The 16,275-nt window shown below is 47.6% G+C and overlaps 2 protein-coding genes across 4 annotated transcripts in view; one reads left to right on the plus strand and one right to left on the minus strand.

Annotated features, from left to right (window-relative positions):
* Nucleotides 1–196, minus strand: part of DAGLB (diacylglycerol lipase beta) — a 68,389-nt gene extending 68,193 nt beyond the window's left edge. Inside the window, exon 1 of the mRNA XM_085857399.1 lies at nt 1–196. This exon is cut by the window's left edge and continues 249 nt beyond it. The gene's annotated coding sequence lies outside the window, so the exon portion shown is untranslated.
* Nucleotides 197–868: 672 nt separating this feature from the next.
* Nucleotides 869–16,275, plus strand: part of POLG2 (DNA polymerase gamma 2, accessory subunit) — a 58,099-nt gene continuing 42,692 nt past the window's right edge. The window contains exon 1 of one of the 3 annotated variants that reach the window (XM_085857402.1): nt 869–1,633. In XM_085857402.1, the coding sequence (XP_085713528.1) occupies nt 1,186–1,633 (448 nt within the window). In that variant the 5' untranslated portion in view covers nt 869–1,185. The remainder of the gene's footprint in view (nt 1,634–16,275) is intronic. The other 2 variants (XM_085857401.1, XM_085857403.1) reach the window with 2 other exon arrangements.

Raw genomic sequence — 16,275 nt, forward strand, 5'->3', positions numbered from 1 at the left:
ATTACATGGTATTTATCGTTATTTCTAAATTGTACCGACGATTTCTCACTGACTTCTATATGTTTGTTTATTTATTTATTATTTCCTTATTTATTTTAACCGTTTTGCTCGAACGCTCGTCCTGGTTCAGTATTTACTCTTCTTCTTCTTTGGCTCAGATTCTTCTTCTGCTCAGATTCTTCTTCTTAGGTTCAGATTCTTCTTCTGCTGCTCAGATTCTTCTTCTTCGGCAAAAAAATCTTCTTCTTCTTCGGTAAAGAATCTTCTTCTTCCTCCTCCTAATTTGTTTTTGTTGTTTTCTGTTGCGCCATCCCATTCCAAAGGCGCCATGATACGGCATGTGATTAAATCCAGTGAAATATCCAGGTTAAATGCCTAAAACCTCAAATGAATAGTTGTTAAAATTTACAAACCGAATTCAAACATTATCTATGGAATCGTGGGAAAAGCATCTTATCAAATATGCAGCGCTGACGGCAAATATCATATATGACGGACGGTGTGTAAAACGGAAAAAAAACAACAAAAAAAAAACGATCTAAACAAGGTCAATTCTAATCAAGCAGACAATTAATGACGAGGAAAGTGAAAGGTTGACTGCAATTATTATTTAAAAAAAAATAATATTCATGGTGATTTAATACATTGGGACGTTCATTATTATAAAAATTTGCTATGTGACCATGTCGGTATAGTTCGCGTCATGAACCGTTTGTATGTTTTTTTTTTCTTCTCTTTTCAATCTGACACTTTCGACCGATCAATGATGTCACTTGGGCTGTTGAGAGATCTATTTATTGTTATCATTTTTTTTGTGTGTTTTATCGCTTTTCACTGTTTCATAATGAGCGACGAAATCGATATTTCCGTTGAAGAGCGGTTTCCGTTTTATCGGAGTCTTGGACTGTAACCCACGTGGGGGACCTCGTGCTTGAACATTATATCCCGTGTGGGTTTACGTTCCACACAGGCGACGAAGTGGGATATTATTTTCAAAGGGAACGAGTCCGGGGGGAGTAAAGTAAAGCACCGCCGTTGGTTTTAAGGGAGGAAATAATATTGAAATGTCAAAGTTCGTGCGTTTGGTGAAATGACCCGTGAGAGCCCTCCAGTGTGTCCGAGCAAAGAGCGCGTCATTAGCGAGATCGTCTCTGCAGTCTGTCCCGGAAGTGAGCTGCGGATCCCATGCGGTGGTTACGTCATCTGTATGACGCACGTCACTCCGGTGGGATGCCGCCGCGACTTGTACCGACTTGGGCTTCGTTCGGCGCTTCGGCCGCGGCAGAGATGGACCCGCCGACGTTTTGGGCTTTATGTCGAGCTCGGCACTTTGTGTACCCGCCGAAGGTGGTGAGCGCTGCGCCGCTGTCCCACTTCGGGCCAGGTGGATACACTTTTGGGCCGCTCGGTGTGGATCTGAGGAGAAATTTGGCAAACGCCTGGTGGAAAGCTGAGATGACGTCCAGAGAACAGGTGTTCGGTGTGGAGACTCCGACGCTTGTTTCAGGTGCTGAAAATTCTTCCCAACAAGCTTTGGGCAACTTGGGGAAGGAGAGCGGTGAAGGCGCGGCGCTCTTCAATCCGGATCGTGGTTTTCATCCGAGGTCTTCGCTCTTCCCTGGTATAGTATGCTGTATGTGTGTTCAGGGTGATTCGATAAACGGTGCGATGGCTGAAGGAGGCATCACCTCATCCGTACAATGAAGTATCTATATACCCCAGAGAGGATAAATAACATGACCCTTCACGCCGCTCACACAGGGAATACTTGTACTATAGAAGGAGCCGTGCGTGTGTCCGTCCGTGCATGCGTGTGTCCGTCCGTCCGTCCGTGCATGCATGCATGCGTGCGTCCGTCCCAGTTCCACTGATTGGTTGGACAGTTCACCTGACTCCGCCCACGAATTCTAAACTGCATCTGCCAATTTGTGAACCCTTTAAGCCAGTGGTTCCCAACCTTTTCTATGCCTCACACGGCACACCCCGAGGAAAAATGTTTGATTAATGTTCACATCCCCCTACAAAAGTAATATCACATTTGAAGATGAAGAAGTCTAATTACAGCGCGTGCGCTGCATACAATTGCACCGAGTTTGAAATGTCCCCAGTGTCTACCACTTCTCCGGTGTCCCCCCCCCCCCACGTGCCTCAAGACAGCCAATGACTGTCGTCCGGTAGGTGGCAGTGCGTAACCTAGACGGAAATGGCGACAATTGACGGAAATACCCGAGTATTTCAATGGAAATTTGTGAAACTAATGTGTTATATATATATATATATATATATATATATATATGTATATATATATACATGTATATGTATATGTATATATATATATACATGTATATGTATATATATATATATATACATGTATATATATGTATATATGTATATGTATATGTATATGTATATATATATATATATACATGTATATGTATATATATATATATATATGTATATATATATATATATACATGTATATGTATATATATATATATACATGTATATGTATATATATATATATATACATGTATATGTATATATGTATATGTATATATATATATATATACATGTATATGTATATATATATATACATGTATATGTATATATATATATATATATACATGTATATGTATATATATATATATACATGTATATGTATATATATATATATACATGTATATGTATATATATATATACATGTATATGTATATATATTTATATATTTATATATATATATATATATATATATATATATATATATATATATATATATATATATATATATATGTGTGTGAAAACCATTGAATTTATTGCTTGACGGAAAAAAACCAAGAAACGCTCCCCTCTCATGTACAAACGAACGAAAGACGTCATTTCCGCCCACCATCGCATTTCGCGCCGAACACTGAAAGCTAAGTTCTTCTTATGTTATCATTCTTTTGCGGCCACGTGCCACGCTGTATCGAACGATTTCATTAACCTCCGCCATCGAAGATTGACAGAGGTTACTGTTTTCACCCCTGTCTGATTGTTTGCTTGTTTGTTTGTGAACAGTATTACGGAAAAACTCCTGGACGGATTTCGACGAAACTTGGTGGGGGGATTAAGTATGTTCCAAGGATCATGCCATTACATTTTGGACTTGTTCCCCCCCCCCCAAAAAAAGTTCGAGAATTTGTTTTTGCATTTCTGCATGTTTTAAGTGATTTCCACCCCCCCACAAAAAATTGTTACCCCCCCAAAAAAAGAGAATTTTTTTTTTGCATTTCTACATGTTTTAAGTGATTTCCAACCAAAAATAAATAAATTTGTTCGAGGAAAAAAAAATTTGCAGCTTTTTTTTCAAAAAAATTTCGATTTTATTTGAAAAATATTCGAATTTTTTTTTTTGCATTTCTACATGTTTTAAGTGATTTCCAACCCCCCCAAAAAATGTTAGAGGAAAAAAAAAATTTTTGCAACTTTTTTTTTCAAAAAAATTTCGATTTTATTTGAAAAATATTTGAATTTTTTTTGCATTTCTACATGTTTTAAGTGATTTCCAACCCCCCAAAAAATGTTAGAGAAAAAAAAAATTTTGCAACTTTTTTTTTCAAAAAAATTTCGATTTTATCTTTTTGGCATTTCTACATGCGCGTCGATCTAGTTTAGTTTATTCAATCGTGGTTCAGTAGAGTCTGATCCGTTTTGACCTACAATGAATAGGATATCAGGTTCACTTAAGTGACCCAGCAGTATTGGCGGCGGAGGTTTTGCACTCTACCGAGTGCTCCCCCTCTAGTTCCTTGTGTTATATAGAAAGGTGCTGATCACAATAATAACAAGATTTTTACATTTCAAATATTAAGTACGCTTTTTAATTGTTTTTCAACTGAAAAAGCATAAATTGCATATTTTAACATTAGTGCACTCATTTTCTTCACCACACGTGCTGTATTGAAGGATTTCACTTGTTTATAATTTTTGAACCACCTACAATACTGCGGGTGAACAAATTGAACTTAAAAAATAAGCTTTTAACTCGGTGCATATAATGCAATTATAAATTGAGCAATTGGATTCTAATTTATTTGGAAAAAATTGTAAACAGTAAAATCGACCCCAATTGTGAACATAAAATTCAATGACTTCTTTGCTCCTGCTTCTTGTTCACGATTTTGTCAAAACGTGGAACTTTCTTGCCGACTGCGATCCGTAGGTCTGCCCGTGGATTCAGGCGATTCCTAGATTTTGTCTTGATTGACAAAAGAGAACTGAATCCACATTCACACAAGTATGTTGTTGCAAATGGAATGATGACACAGAGTGCTTTTCCACCAAGTCGTGGGAACATATCCAGTGCTGCACACCAAAACTCCTCCAAAATCTTGCTTTCAAATTGCATTTCAAGAGTTTGATTTGTCCGCAAATCAATAAGATCTTCCTTTAGCTCTTCATCATCTGACATTTTCTCCACATTATAGGAATATGCATTCATGATTCATTCTTCTGAAATCTTCAGGTCTCCAGCAGCAAAATATCCATCAAACGATTCTGACAGCATTTCCAAATGAGCCACAATTTCTTCACGCACAGTAGGAGTTATGGATCCAGCATTATCAACCATCTCTTCTCGTGAAGGAAAATTTGAGAGACTGCCTCTTTCCATCCTTCAACGCCAAAGATGTAACTTTTCTTTGAAGGAATTCAACTTTTCACAAGCCGTCAATATGTTTATCCCTTTTCCTTGAAGAGAAGTACTCAGGTCATTCATACGAGTGAAAATGTCAGCTAAGTAAGCCAGCATTTGGGCGAATTCCTGTGATTCCAATGCCCCAACCAGATCACATTCACGCTCCTCCAGAAAAACTTTGATTTCTTCCCGCAGTTCAAAGAAGCGGGTTAAAGCTTGTCCTCGTGACAACCAACGGACTTCTGTGTGGAAAAGCAAAACTGAATGCTCACAACCCACATCCTCACAAAATAATTTGAAGATGCGATGGTTCAAAGCTCTCCCCCTGATCCGTTTGATTTTCACACAAGTATCAAGGGCTTTCTTCAAATTTGGAGGCAATGTTTTTGATCCCAAAGCATGCCGATGAAGAAAACAATGGGTAACTTGCAAGTCTGAAATCTCCTTTTCATCAATACAGAAAATCCAGATTTATTTCCAAGCATTGCAGGTGCCCAGTCAGTGCACACAGAACCAATGACTTTGATATCTAAATCATGGTTGGCAAAGAAGTCTTTCACCAGCTGTATCCCATCCTTTGCAGTTGTGTTTTTTTGCCGATCTTTACAAAACAGGTAAAAATCTTTATAAAATCTTCCTTCACAGCACCATCATTGACATACCTCACTAATGTGATGAGTTGAGTACAACTGGAGATATCGGTTGACTCATCTAACTCAATAGAGATTTTAAAAGGACTAGCTCTGACATCTGAGATGACTTGGTCCAAAATATCTTCACTTAAATCACTGATTCGGTTGTGAATGACATTATTTGATAGGGGCACCTGTTCAAATTTTTAGTAGAAGTAGAAGGAGAAACACTTACCAGGATTAGGTACACTAATTAGCACTTTCATAGACTGTATAACTCAAATAATGACCAAATAATAAGGCTGAAAAGTTGCAAACATAATTTAATTATTATAAAAACCTCATAGCCATAAGTAAATCTCTCTCACAAGTAACCTTCATTCAGCACAGCGACCGCCATAAGTAGTTCGAAATTTAAATAGCACTTAAAACGCACGTTTCTACACCGTTTTACAATTAATTGATGTCACATGTAAAATACTAACTTCAAGACTATATATACCCTATCGAACTCTTCCGCCCCGGAAGCGGAAGTACAGTTCGCTGAGGTCATGAACTAATTTTCATATCCAACCATAAATAATAATAATAATCTAAGCAGAGAGCCTCTTAGCACTCAGACTGAACGCAGAACCCCTGGCTAACCATGCCAGTGCTCTGGTCTGCAATTGCTTTTGAACAGTAATACATATTGTTGCGGATTCGCGCCCGCCGGCGTGCGAACGGCCACGTAACTCGAATCGCGGCACGTCGCCCACCGGACGGACAATCCAGTCGTGACCCTCTCGGACTAACGCCGGGAACTAGTCACGGGTGGACCTTTCGGTCTCACCGCGATCGTGCCAATCGGCCCCCGTGTGGGATAGGGTTGCTCGCCAAATTCGACCTACCTAAGTACCCACACGGAGGGTAGACCGGGCGATCGCACCTCGCCGCAGGTCGACTTCGGACACGGGCCACTTTAAGCAACCCGTTCCGTAATATCGGGATAACCGAGCGGTGTTATTCGTCGGCCTCGACGGTTCGATTAATTATCGGGCGTTTTAGCCCACGACCAACCCTTTACGTGAAGCAAGATGGATATTCAATAGATGAAAAGACGAAGTGAAGCGGGAAAACAGTTCAACAAGAAGCACATTTATTTCGCGATGAACGGAAAGCACACATATACAATTCCACCAAAAGCACATGTAAAAGAAGAAGACAATGCAATATTACACAAAAAGCAAATGCAACAATGCAGATCTAAGCGACTACCGGGCACACGGCAACACTTATACAATTTTACTTCACAGACGGCGCCGACAACAAATATTCCCAAAGCAAAAGAAAAGAGAACCACCCTCCAGGATGAGGGGGGTAGGCGGGCCTGGGGCCGAGACCGTGTCGGGCCTACCCGTCTGATGATGAGACGCGGAGCGGCGGTGGTTCCTCAACTTCGCGGGCCTCGCGGACAGTGTCTGGTAGGGGGTGGGAAGGGGGCCCCCTTTGTCGCACTATCTCAGCACGGGGGGAAACAGGAGGGGGTTGCTGATGCTCGGGGGAAGGAGGATATCACCGTGTCTCGGGTCCCGCGGCGAGCGTCTCCTCCTCCACCTCGGTCGCGTTGCTGGCCTCTCCCTGTGCAGCTCCCGGCACGGACGCGAGAACCCCCTCGTCCGCCTTCGCCGCCGTCACCTCTCCACAGCTTCGTCCTCTTCACTCTGACTAGTACCACTTCTTTCCAGCTCCACCGACGACTCTCTTGAACTCCGCACACTCCAATCTACTGACGAACGCAGCCGTTTATATAAGCCCCGTGGCTTCGCTCTTTCACCCTTGACCCTCTGCCTCTGACCCTTCACCTCTCTAACTGGCTCCCCATTGGCCCGAGGAAAAGTGGGCGTGAATGCTTTTTAATCCATGAATTTGCATATAGCGACCGCCCTCCAACGCCCTGGAGGCGGGGCCAAATAGCCCCTCGCTCACCGATTGGATGGAACAAAAGTGGGCGTGAGTCGTTTTTGATCCGTTTTCTGTGGAAAGTCCGTGATGTTTTTGAACACGCTGCTCGGTGCGCGCCCCGCACGAGTCCAGCATCGGCGCCCACAAGTGGCGCGAGATGGTGTGGATGCGATGGTGGCGAGTTGTGACGGTAAAGGTCGTGGCGGTTGTGGTGAAGCGGCGTTGTGGTTGGTGGTTGTTGTTGTGAAGCGACGTTGTGGTTGGTGGTTGTTGTTGTGAAGCGGAGTTGTGGTTGGTGGTTGTTGTTGTGATGGCTGTTGAGACGTGGTTGGTGGTGGTAGTAATGGCGGCTGGTCCAAAATAAAGATAGTAAAAGAAAAACGGCTATCCTGAAGAGTCGCAGCCCGCATGAATGACATTTATTCCCTCTAGACAACGGGTTTGGGCCTAACTACACATATACTTACAGAGATATCTCACCTAAGGGACCTGAATGGTGGTTTGCGAATTTGGTCAACCACAACACTACCCCCTCCCCTTTTTACAGACTCGTCCCGAGTCGTCAAATTCTCGTGTGCCATCATGTGTAGTTTTCCCCTAGTACATTTTACCTACGGATCCCTGAGTGCGACATTCATGGTATTCGTGTCCCCAAAATAAATAACCTGAGGGCTGAGTAACTACCTAAACAAACTCACTCACACGGACGACTTAAATAAAATTGCCGGCGCTAAGACAAACATGCCGGGGGCGCACTCATATGTACAGTACATCTTAACCTTAACTTACAAATTTTACACTAAACCATGGCCCAGGATCAATGAACTCTGCAAAAAGAAAGCAGTTAGCAGGGAGACAGGCTGCCCGCATGCAGTCTCTGGCTCAAATAATGCAGGTGACAGGGAACGTGGCCGGCTGCTCACACGCAGTCCAAGGCCTTCCCTTTTGAACTGAACGCAGTGAACCACAGCGGTGCATGGGCTGCACAAACGTAGTCTCCGTGCCAGCTCAAGTGGCACACGCAATGAACACAACGAATAGATGGATGGACACAAACACGGTGCACGGGCCGCCACTGCAGGCCCGTGTTGTAGCTGCCAACAGGGCAGTTCTCGCAGCTTGCAAACTGTTGCCTTGATCCTGGCGCACATGCAAATGAACAGGGGGGGGGGGGCAAAGCAAAATTGAACGGGGCTGGTGAACGTGGGCAGTGGGCATGGCATGGCAAAGGCAGCAGGCAAACACAGCCCGCAGAAGAAGGCCGCTGCAGGCAAACACAGCCGGCAGATGAACTGGCCGGCACAGGCCTTGACGAAAAACAGCCAGCCGGCAGATGAAGTGGGCCGGCACAGGCCTTGCAGCACAGCAGCTGCAGACGATCCAGCCGGCACAGGCCTCGCAGCAAAACAACAGCTGCCGATGAAGTTGGCCAGCCTTTGCCGTTCCGTGGAGGTTGGTGGAGGGAGTGCGGTGGTGCTGGCCACTTGGAAGGCGGGCTCGGACCTACCTACCTGTCTCCCTCCCAACCTATCGCCTTTGCCTGTCACTGTACATACCCACTCCCTTAATTTGTCAAACCCCAATTTAGCCCCAACTTATTTTTTTGTTGTTTTTATTTTTACTTCCCCACTATAAATCGTCCCCTAACCCCCTGTACTGTCCTTGTTCGGCTAACCTATACTGTCACCTAGCCTACTCCCAACCCCTACGTTCCCTTCCCGGAGGGGAACAAGGGAGAGCTAGCGTCCTGTGTCGAGGCCCAACTCAAGCCTCAGAATGGCCTCCCCAGAGTTCAGCGATCTAACCCAAAGTGGGTCCAGCGGCCCACAACGAGAGCGAGGGGATGGATGGTGCGGAGGGGTACACTTCCTAATCTACCCTATCCATTTAACCGTTAAACTACCCCGGGGCTTTCAACAAGCCCTCTCGCTTAAACTATTGGTTCTATAAACCCAGATTCCCGTCGCCTGTGTTGGTGTCCTCACAATTTCGAGCCTCGCCCCCCAATTTTCTCTCCGTGCCCTCACACGGTCTCATGGCTGGGACACGTGGCTCCCTTTGGCAGGCACGACCCTCTACCGAATCTCCCGCTATGGCACCCCCGGGCACTACACTGCCTCCGAGCCTACCAGCTCCCTAACACCGGGGAGTTCCCCCCATGGCACCTCCCCTGAAATGCACACGTGGCAGGCTGGCTTCCCAGGCCCCTTTCCGAGGGTCACCTGTGCCCACAACACTGCCCACGCGGCTAATGGCGCCCCGGGCCCCCGCACCAAGCAGGCGCACCCGTGCCCACTACGCTATCCCGGCCCCCCATGGGCCCTTGACCTACCGCGGCCGACTAGCCTGGTGCCCGGGGTACCCACTCAGCGATACTCACCTTTCGCAGCCACGCTCCCAGCCCGTCAACAGGGCTCCTGCACCCCTCCAAATGGGTCTCGAGCCTACTTTCCCACCAACAACAAAACGACCTCCATTTTGTAATTTAACTAACCCCCTAACTCACTCTACACTGACCCCGGGGTCCCCTGGGCGGGAGTCACTCCTCCCCCCAATCACTCATCGCACCATGCATTCCCCATTCACTCCACACACACAGACCCGCTGGCCTCACTCACTCAACAAGCACACGCTTCCACTTCACTCACCAACTCTTCAACACACTCACCGCTGAACTCTGCCATCCTTCTAACTACCTCCCCTAACTAACTCGTGCTCCCACGTCGTCCCTTAAACTAGTAGCACGTTCCTTTTAACACTACGTAGCTAAACTACGTCCCCACTACACATTCACTGTCTGTCACTGTCTCCAAATAAATCATTTTATTTCCCAACCTAAAGCTCACTAAATCCCTCTAACTAATCCATTCCACGGACTCCATGAGGGCTTACCCCTGCCCCATGAAGTCGGTCTAACTCAGCTAACCCTTCCCCCTAACTAGTTTCCATCCTGTGCCCTAGGAAAGGGGGTCTTCCACCCCTTGCCCAGGAATCCTGTGCACCCGAAAGTGAGGCTTGCTTTTTTTTTTTTTTTTTTTTTTTTTTTTTTTTTTTTACATGCGCATCACCAGCGCGGCAACTCACAGCTTGCGCACTTTGCACCTGCCCGTGACGTCATGCAGCTGCACGTGTTCCTCGTCCCTCCTTGGCCGGTACCATCCGGCAGGGATACTCCTCCTGCCGGATTCCAACCCCACGTGCAGCCATGGCTTCACCGTGCGCATAAAAAAAAAACACAAGCCCCACGTCTCGAGGGGTTCCCCACGCGAACACATGTGCTTTGCCCGTTGGAGCTTAACACACACGATCGCGTGGAGAACCCGTCCGGTCCAAATCCGAAATCCTGCCTAAACTTTGTCCGTCCGCGGGATCGGCAAATCCACCGCGTGCGTTTCCGGACCGGGACTTCACTCTCGCAAGCGAGCACGTGGGGGCCTCGTGCGTTGCACAGCACGGACCGCGTGCTCACTGCTGGGTGAGCCCGGCACGGTCCCCGAAACAACTACAGCCGCTACTCGGCTTTCTTTCCTCACATGTCGTCGCCTCCATTCCACACACGCACTCCCGCGTGTTACGACGCTCACACTCCATTCCATTACATTCACACCGGGAGACGCGGCTGCGTGCTCCCGCATGCCAACCGACATCTCCCTCACATACCGCTCTCTCACACACACGGTCTCCCTTGCATAAACCATACCACTCACACGTGGTGCTCCATTCACTCGCGCGGGGGCACTCAACCGCGGTGTCTCATCCACACACCGTTCCTCACTCACACACGCGGGGGCACTCATCCGCGGTTCCTCACTCACACAGGCCGTTTCATCCACACACACACGGCCTCTTCCACACACGGTGCCTCATCCACACACGGCGTGCTGGGAAGCACGTACTCCGGCACCATCACCACCACACCACTCACACACGGGGTCGCTTCTACACACGGGGACGCACTCACACCTTGCACCACACACACAGGGACAACTACACTGGGGATTTGTGTCCCCACAAGGGTCTCCGGGGCCTCTATACCCCCCAAGCTCTCCGTGCACCCGTTCGCAGCACTCCTCCTCTCAACCTCGCAAAGCACGACCGAACTCACCTGGTCGTGACTCGCCTCAAGGGGGCATACTCCCTACCCTCGTTCCTGGAGGAGGCCATCCCGCTGCTCGCACCGGGTCCCTACACGCTCCGCGAGCTCACCCCCATTATCCTCCACTACCTCCGCGTGTGTGTGTGCGTCACTTACCCCGTCTTCATCGTGCAGTCTTCCCTCTATCATTCCCATCTCCCGTGTCTCTGCCCACTCAGTCACCTCTTCACCCTTTACCTCCCTTGTCTCAACTATTATTTCCGTTGTCGTCACCTCGTGTCTCGTCTCGCACGTTTTGGTCTCCCCATTTAATTTTTCCCTTCGGTCACCGTCGCTTCTTCTGTCACGACCCTCGCCCAACACGCCCCCCGAATTATTTTTTCACCCGCCTCCACCGCGGGCCTGTCAGCCGTTGCACCCCCTTCCAGCTCGTTCGCTCCCACACGTGGAGTCGCCATTTTTATCTCCCTGGTCACGGCCTTCATGCCCGCCTGCAGGCATCGGCCCATGTTCTGCGTCTCACCCCGCAGCTTTTTCGTTTCCTCCTTCATGTTTGCTTCCATTCCGTTTATTTGCTTGTTCGTTTGCTGTGTATTCGTATCCATCTTTTCGTTTATTTGTTTGTTCATGCCTTTCATTTCGTTTTTAAATTCAGTTGTGTTTGTATCCATCCTTTCGTTCATGCCTTTCATTTCCGCATTCATTTGTGCCAGCATGGTGAATAGCTGGGCCATGTCGGGTGCGCTTGGGTGAGCCGTTTCGGCAGGGGTTGGGGAAGGGTTTTGGTGGAGAGGGGGAGGGGAGGTGTCATACACCGCGGCCGCTGCCGCACCCATTTCGGGCTCTGGGTTCAGTTGGGCGAGTTCGTTTTCCTGTACAACCAACATTTCCTGCACGGGGATTTCATCCTGAGCCATGGATTCTACACATTCTACATCCATTTCTAATACCCCCGGCTCCCGCTCGCCTTGAGACGCCATCTTGCTTCTCTTAAAGGGTTAATTTAGCTCGCTCGTAATTTGGAGGGAATCGGGGGTCGCTCCTCTCACCCCTGGACCGATTCCCGTGAATTTAGCTGGAGACAGGAGAGCCCGTTTTCCCGTTCTCCGATACCAGTGCCGCGAGGAGGGCGATGAGTTTGTATCGCACGACCTGACACCAGTGTTGCGGATTCGCGCCCGCCGGCGTGCGAACGGCCACGTAACTCGAATCGTGGCACGTCGCCCACCAGACGGACAATCCAGTCGTGACCCTCTCGGACTAACGCTGGGAACTAGTCACGGGTGGACCTTTCGGTCTCACCACGATCGTGCCATTCGGCCCCCGCGTGGGATAGGGTTGCTCGCCAAATTCGAACTACCTAAGTACCCACACGGAGGGTAGACCGGGCGATCGCACCTCGCCGCAGGTCGACTTCGGACACGGGCCACTTTAAGCGACCCGTTCCGTACTATCGGGATAACCGAGCGGTGTTATTCATCGGCCTCGACGGTTCGATTAATTATCGGGCGTTTTAGCCCACGACCAACCCTTTACGTGAAGCAAGATGGAGATTCAATAGAGGAAAAGACGAAGCGAAGCGGGAAAACAGTTCAACAATAAGCACATTTATTTCGCGATGAACGGAAAGCACACATATACAATTCCACCAAAAGCACATGTAAAAGAAGAAGACAATGCAATATTACACAAAAAGCAAATGCAACAATGCAGATCTATCCGACTACCGGGCACACGGCAACACTTATACAATTTTACTTCACAGACGGCGCCGACAACACATATTCCCAAAGCAAAAGAAAAGAGAACCACCTTCCAGGATAAGGGGGTAGGCGGGCCTGGGGCCGAGACCGTGTCGGGCGTACCCGTCTGATGATGAGACGCGGAGCGGCGGTGGTGCCTCAACTCCGCGGGCCTCGCGGACAGTGTCTGGTAGGGGGTGGGAAGGGGGCCCCCTTTGTCGCACTATCTCAGCGCGGGGGGAAACAGGAGGGGGTTGCTGATGCTCCGGGGAAGGAGGATATCACCCTGTCTCGGGTCCCGCGGCGAGCGTCTCCTCCTCCACCTCGGTCGCGTTGCTGGCCTCTCCCTGTGCAGCTCCCGGCACCGACGCGAGCACCCCCTCGTCCGCCTTCGCCGCCGTCACCTCTCCACAGCTTCGTCCCCTTCACTCTGACTAGTACCACTTCTTTCCAGCTCCACCGACGACTCTCTTGAACTCCGCACACTCCACTCTACTGACGAACGCAGCCGTTTATATAAGCCCCGTGGCTTCGCTCTTTCACCCTTGACCCTCTGCCTCCGACCCTTCACCTCTCTAACTGGCTCCCCATTGGCCCGAGGAAAAGTGGGCGTGAATGCTTTTTAATCCATGAATTTGCATATAGCGACATGCCCTCCAACGCCCTGGAGGCGGGGCCAAATCGCCCCTCGCTCACCGATTGGACGGAACAAAAGTGGGCGTGAATCGTTTTTGATCCGTTTTCTGTGGAAAGTCCGTGATGTTTTTGAACACGCTGCTTGGTGCGCGCCCCACACGAGTCCAGCATCGGCGCCCACAAGTGGCGCGAGATGGTGTGGATGCGATGGTGGCGAGTTGTGACGGTAAAGGTCGTGGCGGTTGTGGTGAAGCGGCGTTGTGGTTGGTGGTTGTTGTTGTGAAGCGACGTTGTGGTTGGTGGTTGTTGTTGTGAAGCGGCGTTGTGGTTGGTGGTTGTTGTTGTGATGGCTGTTGAGACGTGGTTGGTGGTGGTAGTAATGGCGGCTGGTCCAAAATAAAGATAGTAAAAGAAAAACGGCTATCCTGAAGAGTCGCAGCCCGCATGAATGACATTTATTCCCTCTAGACAGCGGGTTTGGGCCTAACTACACATATACTTACAGAGATATCTCACCTAAGGGACCTGAATGGTGGTTTGCGAATTTGGTCAACCACAACAATATATTACTGTTCAAACATTTGGGTGTTGTTTTTTTTTCACTTTTGCGTTGCTTTTACCCATTAAACATTTGTGGGAAGTTTGAAGTGTGCAATATTGGGAGATGATTCAAATTTCTGTGAAAGTCAATTTGATATCACAGTTAACTTTAATTATAATTATCTTAATTAACAAATGTTATAGTATGTCAGTCAGTCAGTGCTTGTCTCCTCCATACCTCCGAAACCATGAAATCTCGGAGCCTGAAACTTTGCATGCATACTAATGGAACTCCAAGGAAGTGGAGGAGTGAAACATGGGTGTTTGGGTTAATTAAAACACCCCTTTTGAAGATAATTAACAGCCTTATTTAATTATATCCTTTATCAAGGCTCATCCTTGGTCACCGCGCTGAGGTCTTGATTCACCATTTTTTTTTTGGCCTCCTCAACAATTATGATTTGGAACAGGCCGCAACGGTTTTTTAATGATAGTTTTTTTTCCCTTTCACTTTTCTCACTCGTATTATCGAATGACTGATCATCATACCTACGAATCGCTGGATGCATTACAATGCTAATAAACAGTCGGAGACACCAGCATTCGTGACTTTATTTCATTTCCACACATGCCATAACCTCGAGAATCTCTTCATCTCAGTCGAATTTCAAACTTCTTTATTCACTTCAGCAGCAGTTCAATCTGCTAAAAATAAATAAATAAATAAGTGTTCATTTGTCCAATTCGGACATTGCTTGATATTCTGAGCATTTCTGGGTGCAAGGTGCTAAAATGACCAATCAGCTGTTATATGACTAACAGCTTATGGCTTGGCAAGCCAGCCATTCCTTATCAACTGTTTTGTTGGAGTGCTTTCTTGAGTGCTTTAGCCACTTGGAGAGTGCTATGCAAGCTGCTTGGTTGTTAATTTCCAAGCCATGGCCATACACGGCAAGTATTCGCACTGTCACTGAATGTATCGATTGACTTGAACAAAGTTCAGGTCCTACTCGCCTACTTTTGGCCCCGCATTGTCGTGCAGTCACTTGGGTGGTGGCTCGTTCGCTGAAAATGTGCAATTTTATTTCGACATTTCCCCTTTTTTGTACGATTTTCTGTCATTATATGATCTGTCACTTTGACATGGATGCATATAAAAAAATTAAACGTTTCATTTATAAAGTTTCTTCAACGGTTTCATTGGAGCGCTCTTCAAGCTGCGATCTCAACAAGCTTCCACGGCAATACCACGGCTTGGTTCTCCGTGGGTACATCTCCGGAGTTAGGAAGGCAAATTAAATTAGATGATTGCAATGAGTAAAAAATGTTTTCGGTTCTGACAAAACAATGAATCACCACATCATGGCAGGATAGTCGAGAGGTACACACGCTCATTCTAAGTTGTCTCGCCTGGGTTTAAATCTCGACACAACTATAAACTCTCATCCCGGTGTTTCACAGGTAGGGTGATTCATCGATGTGTGTGCCATCTCTTGGATGGATGTTAAACTGGATACCATGTCTGCCAAAATCCCCCCTCTTCCCCCTCCCCTCGCCCCTCACTCTCACCCCCTCTCTCCCACCCCTCTTCCTCTCCCACCCTTCTTCCCCCACCCCTTTCCCTCTCTCTCCCCCACCCCTCACCCCCACCCCTCACCCTCTGTTAAGGACTGACAGTTTAGTTTTGAATTTAAAACTGCTTCCTCAGAGTGTAACATGTACGAATCAAATTCGGAGGGATGCAAAGGTCGCTGCATGTGCGAGCATGCATGCAGCAGGCAGGCCTTTGCCAGGTAGGTATGCGTGATGTTTATATTGAATCCGGTGGTTAAAAAGAAAATGTTGCTGTTTGGGCGTGTTTTATCGCCCTTCCATTCCCTTCCCCTCGCGTCGCCTTCCCTTCCCATCACTCTGCCTTCCCTCCCCTCCCTTCACATTTACCTGCTCCCAAACCCCCTCCCCTCTCCACCCGCCATGGACATCTCCGGGTGGTCTCCACATGCTGTTTTA

Source organism: Eptatretus burgeri, chromosome 15, assembly GCF_056783735.1.
Source record: "Eptatretus burgeri isolate ZD-2024b chromosome 15, Ebu_testis_v1, whole genome shotgun sequence".
NCBI classification, from domain to species: Eukaryota; Metazoa; Chordata; class Myxini; order Myxiniformes; family Myxinidae; genus Eptatretus; species Eptatretus burgeri.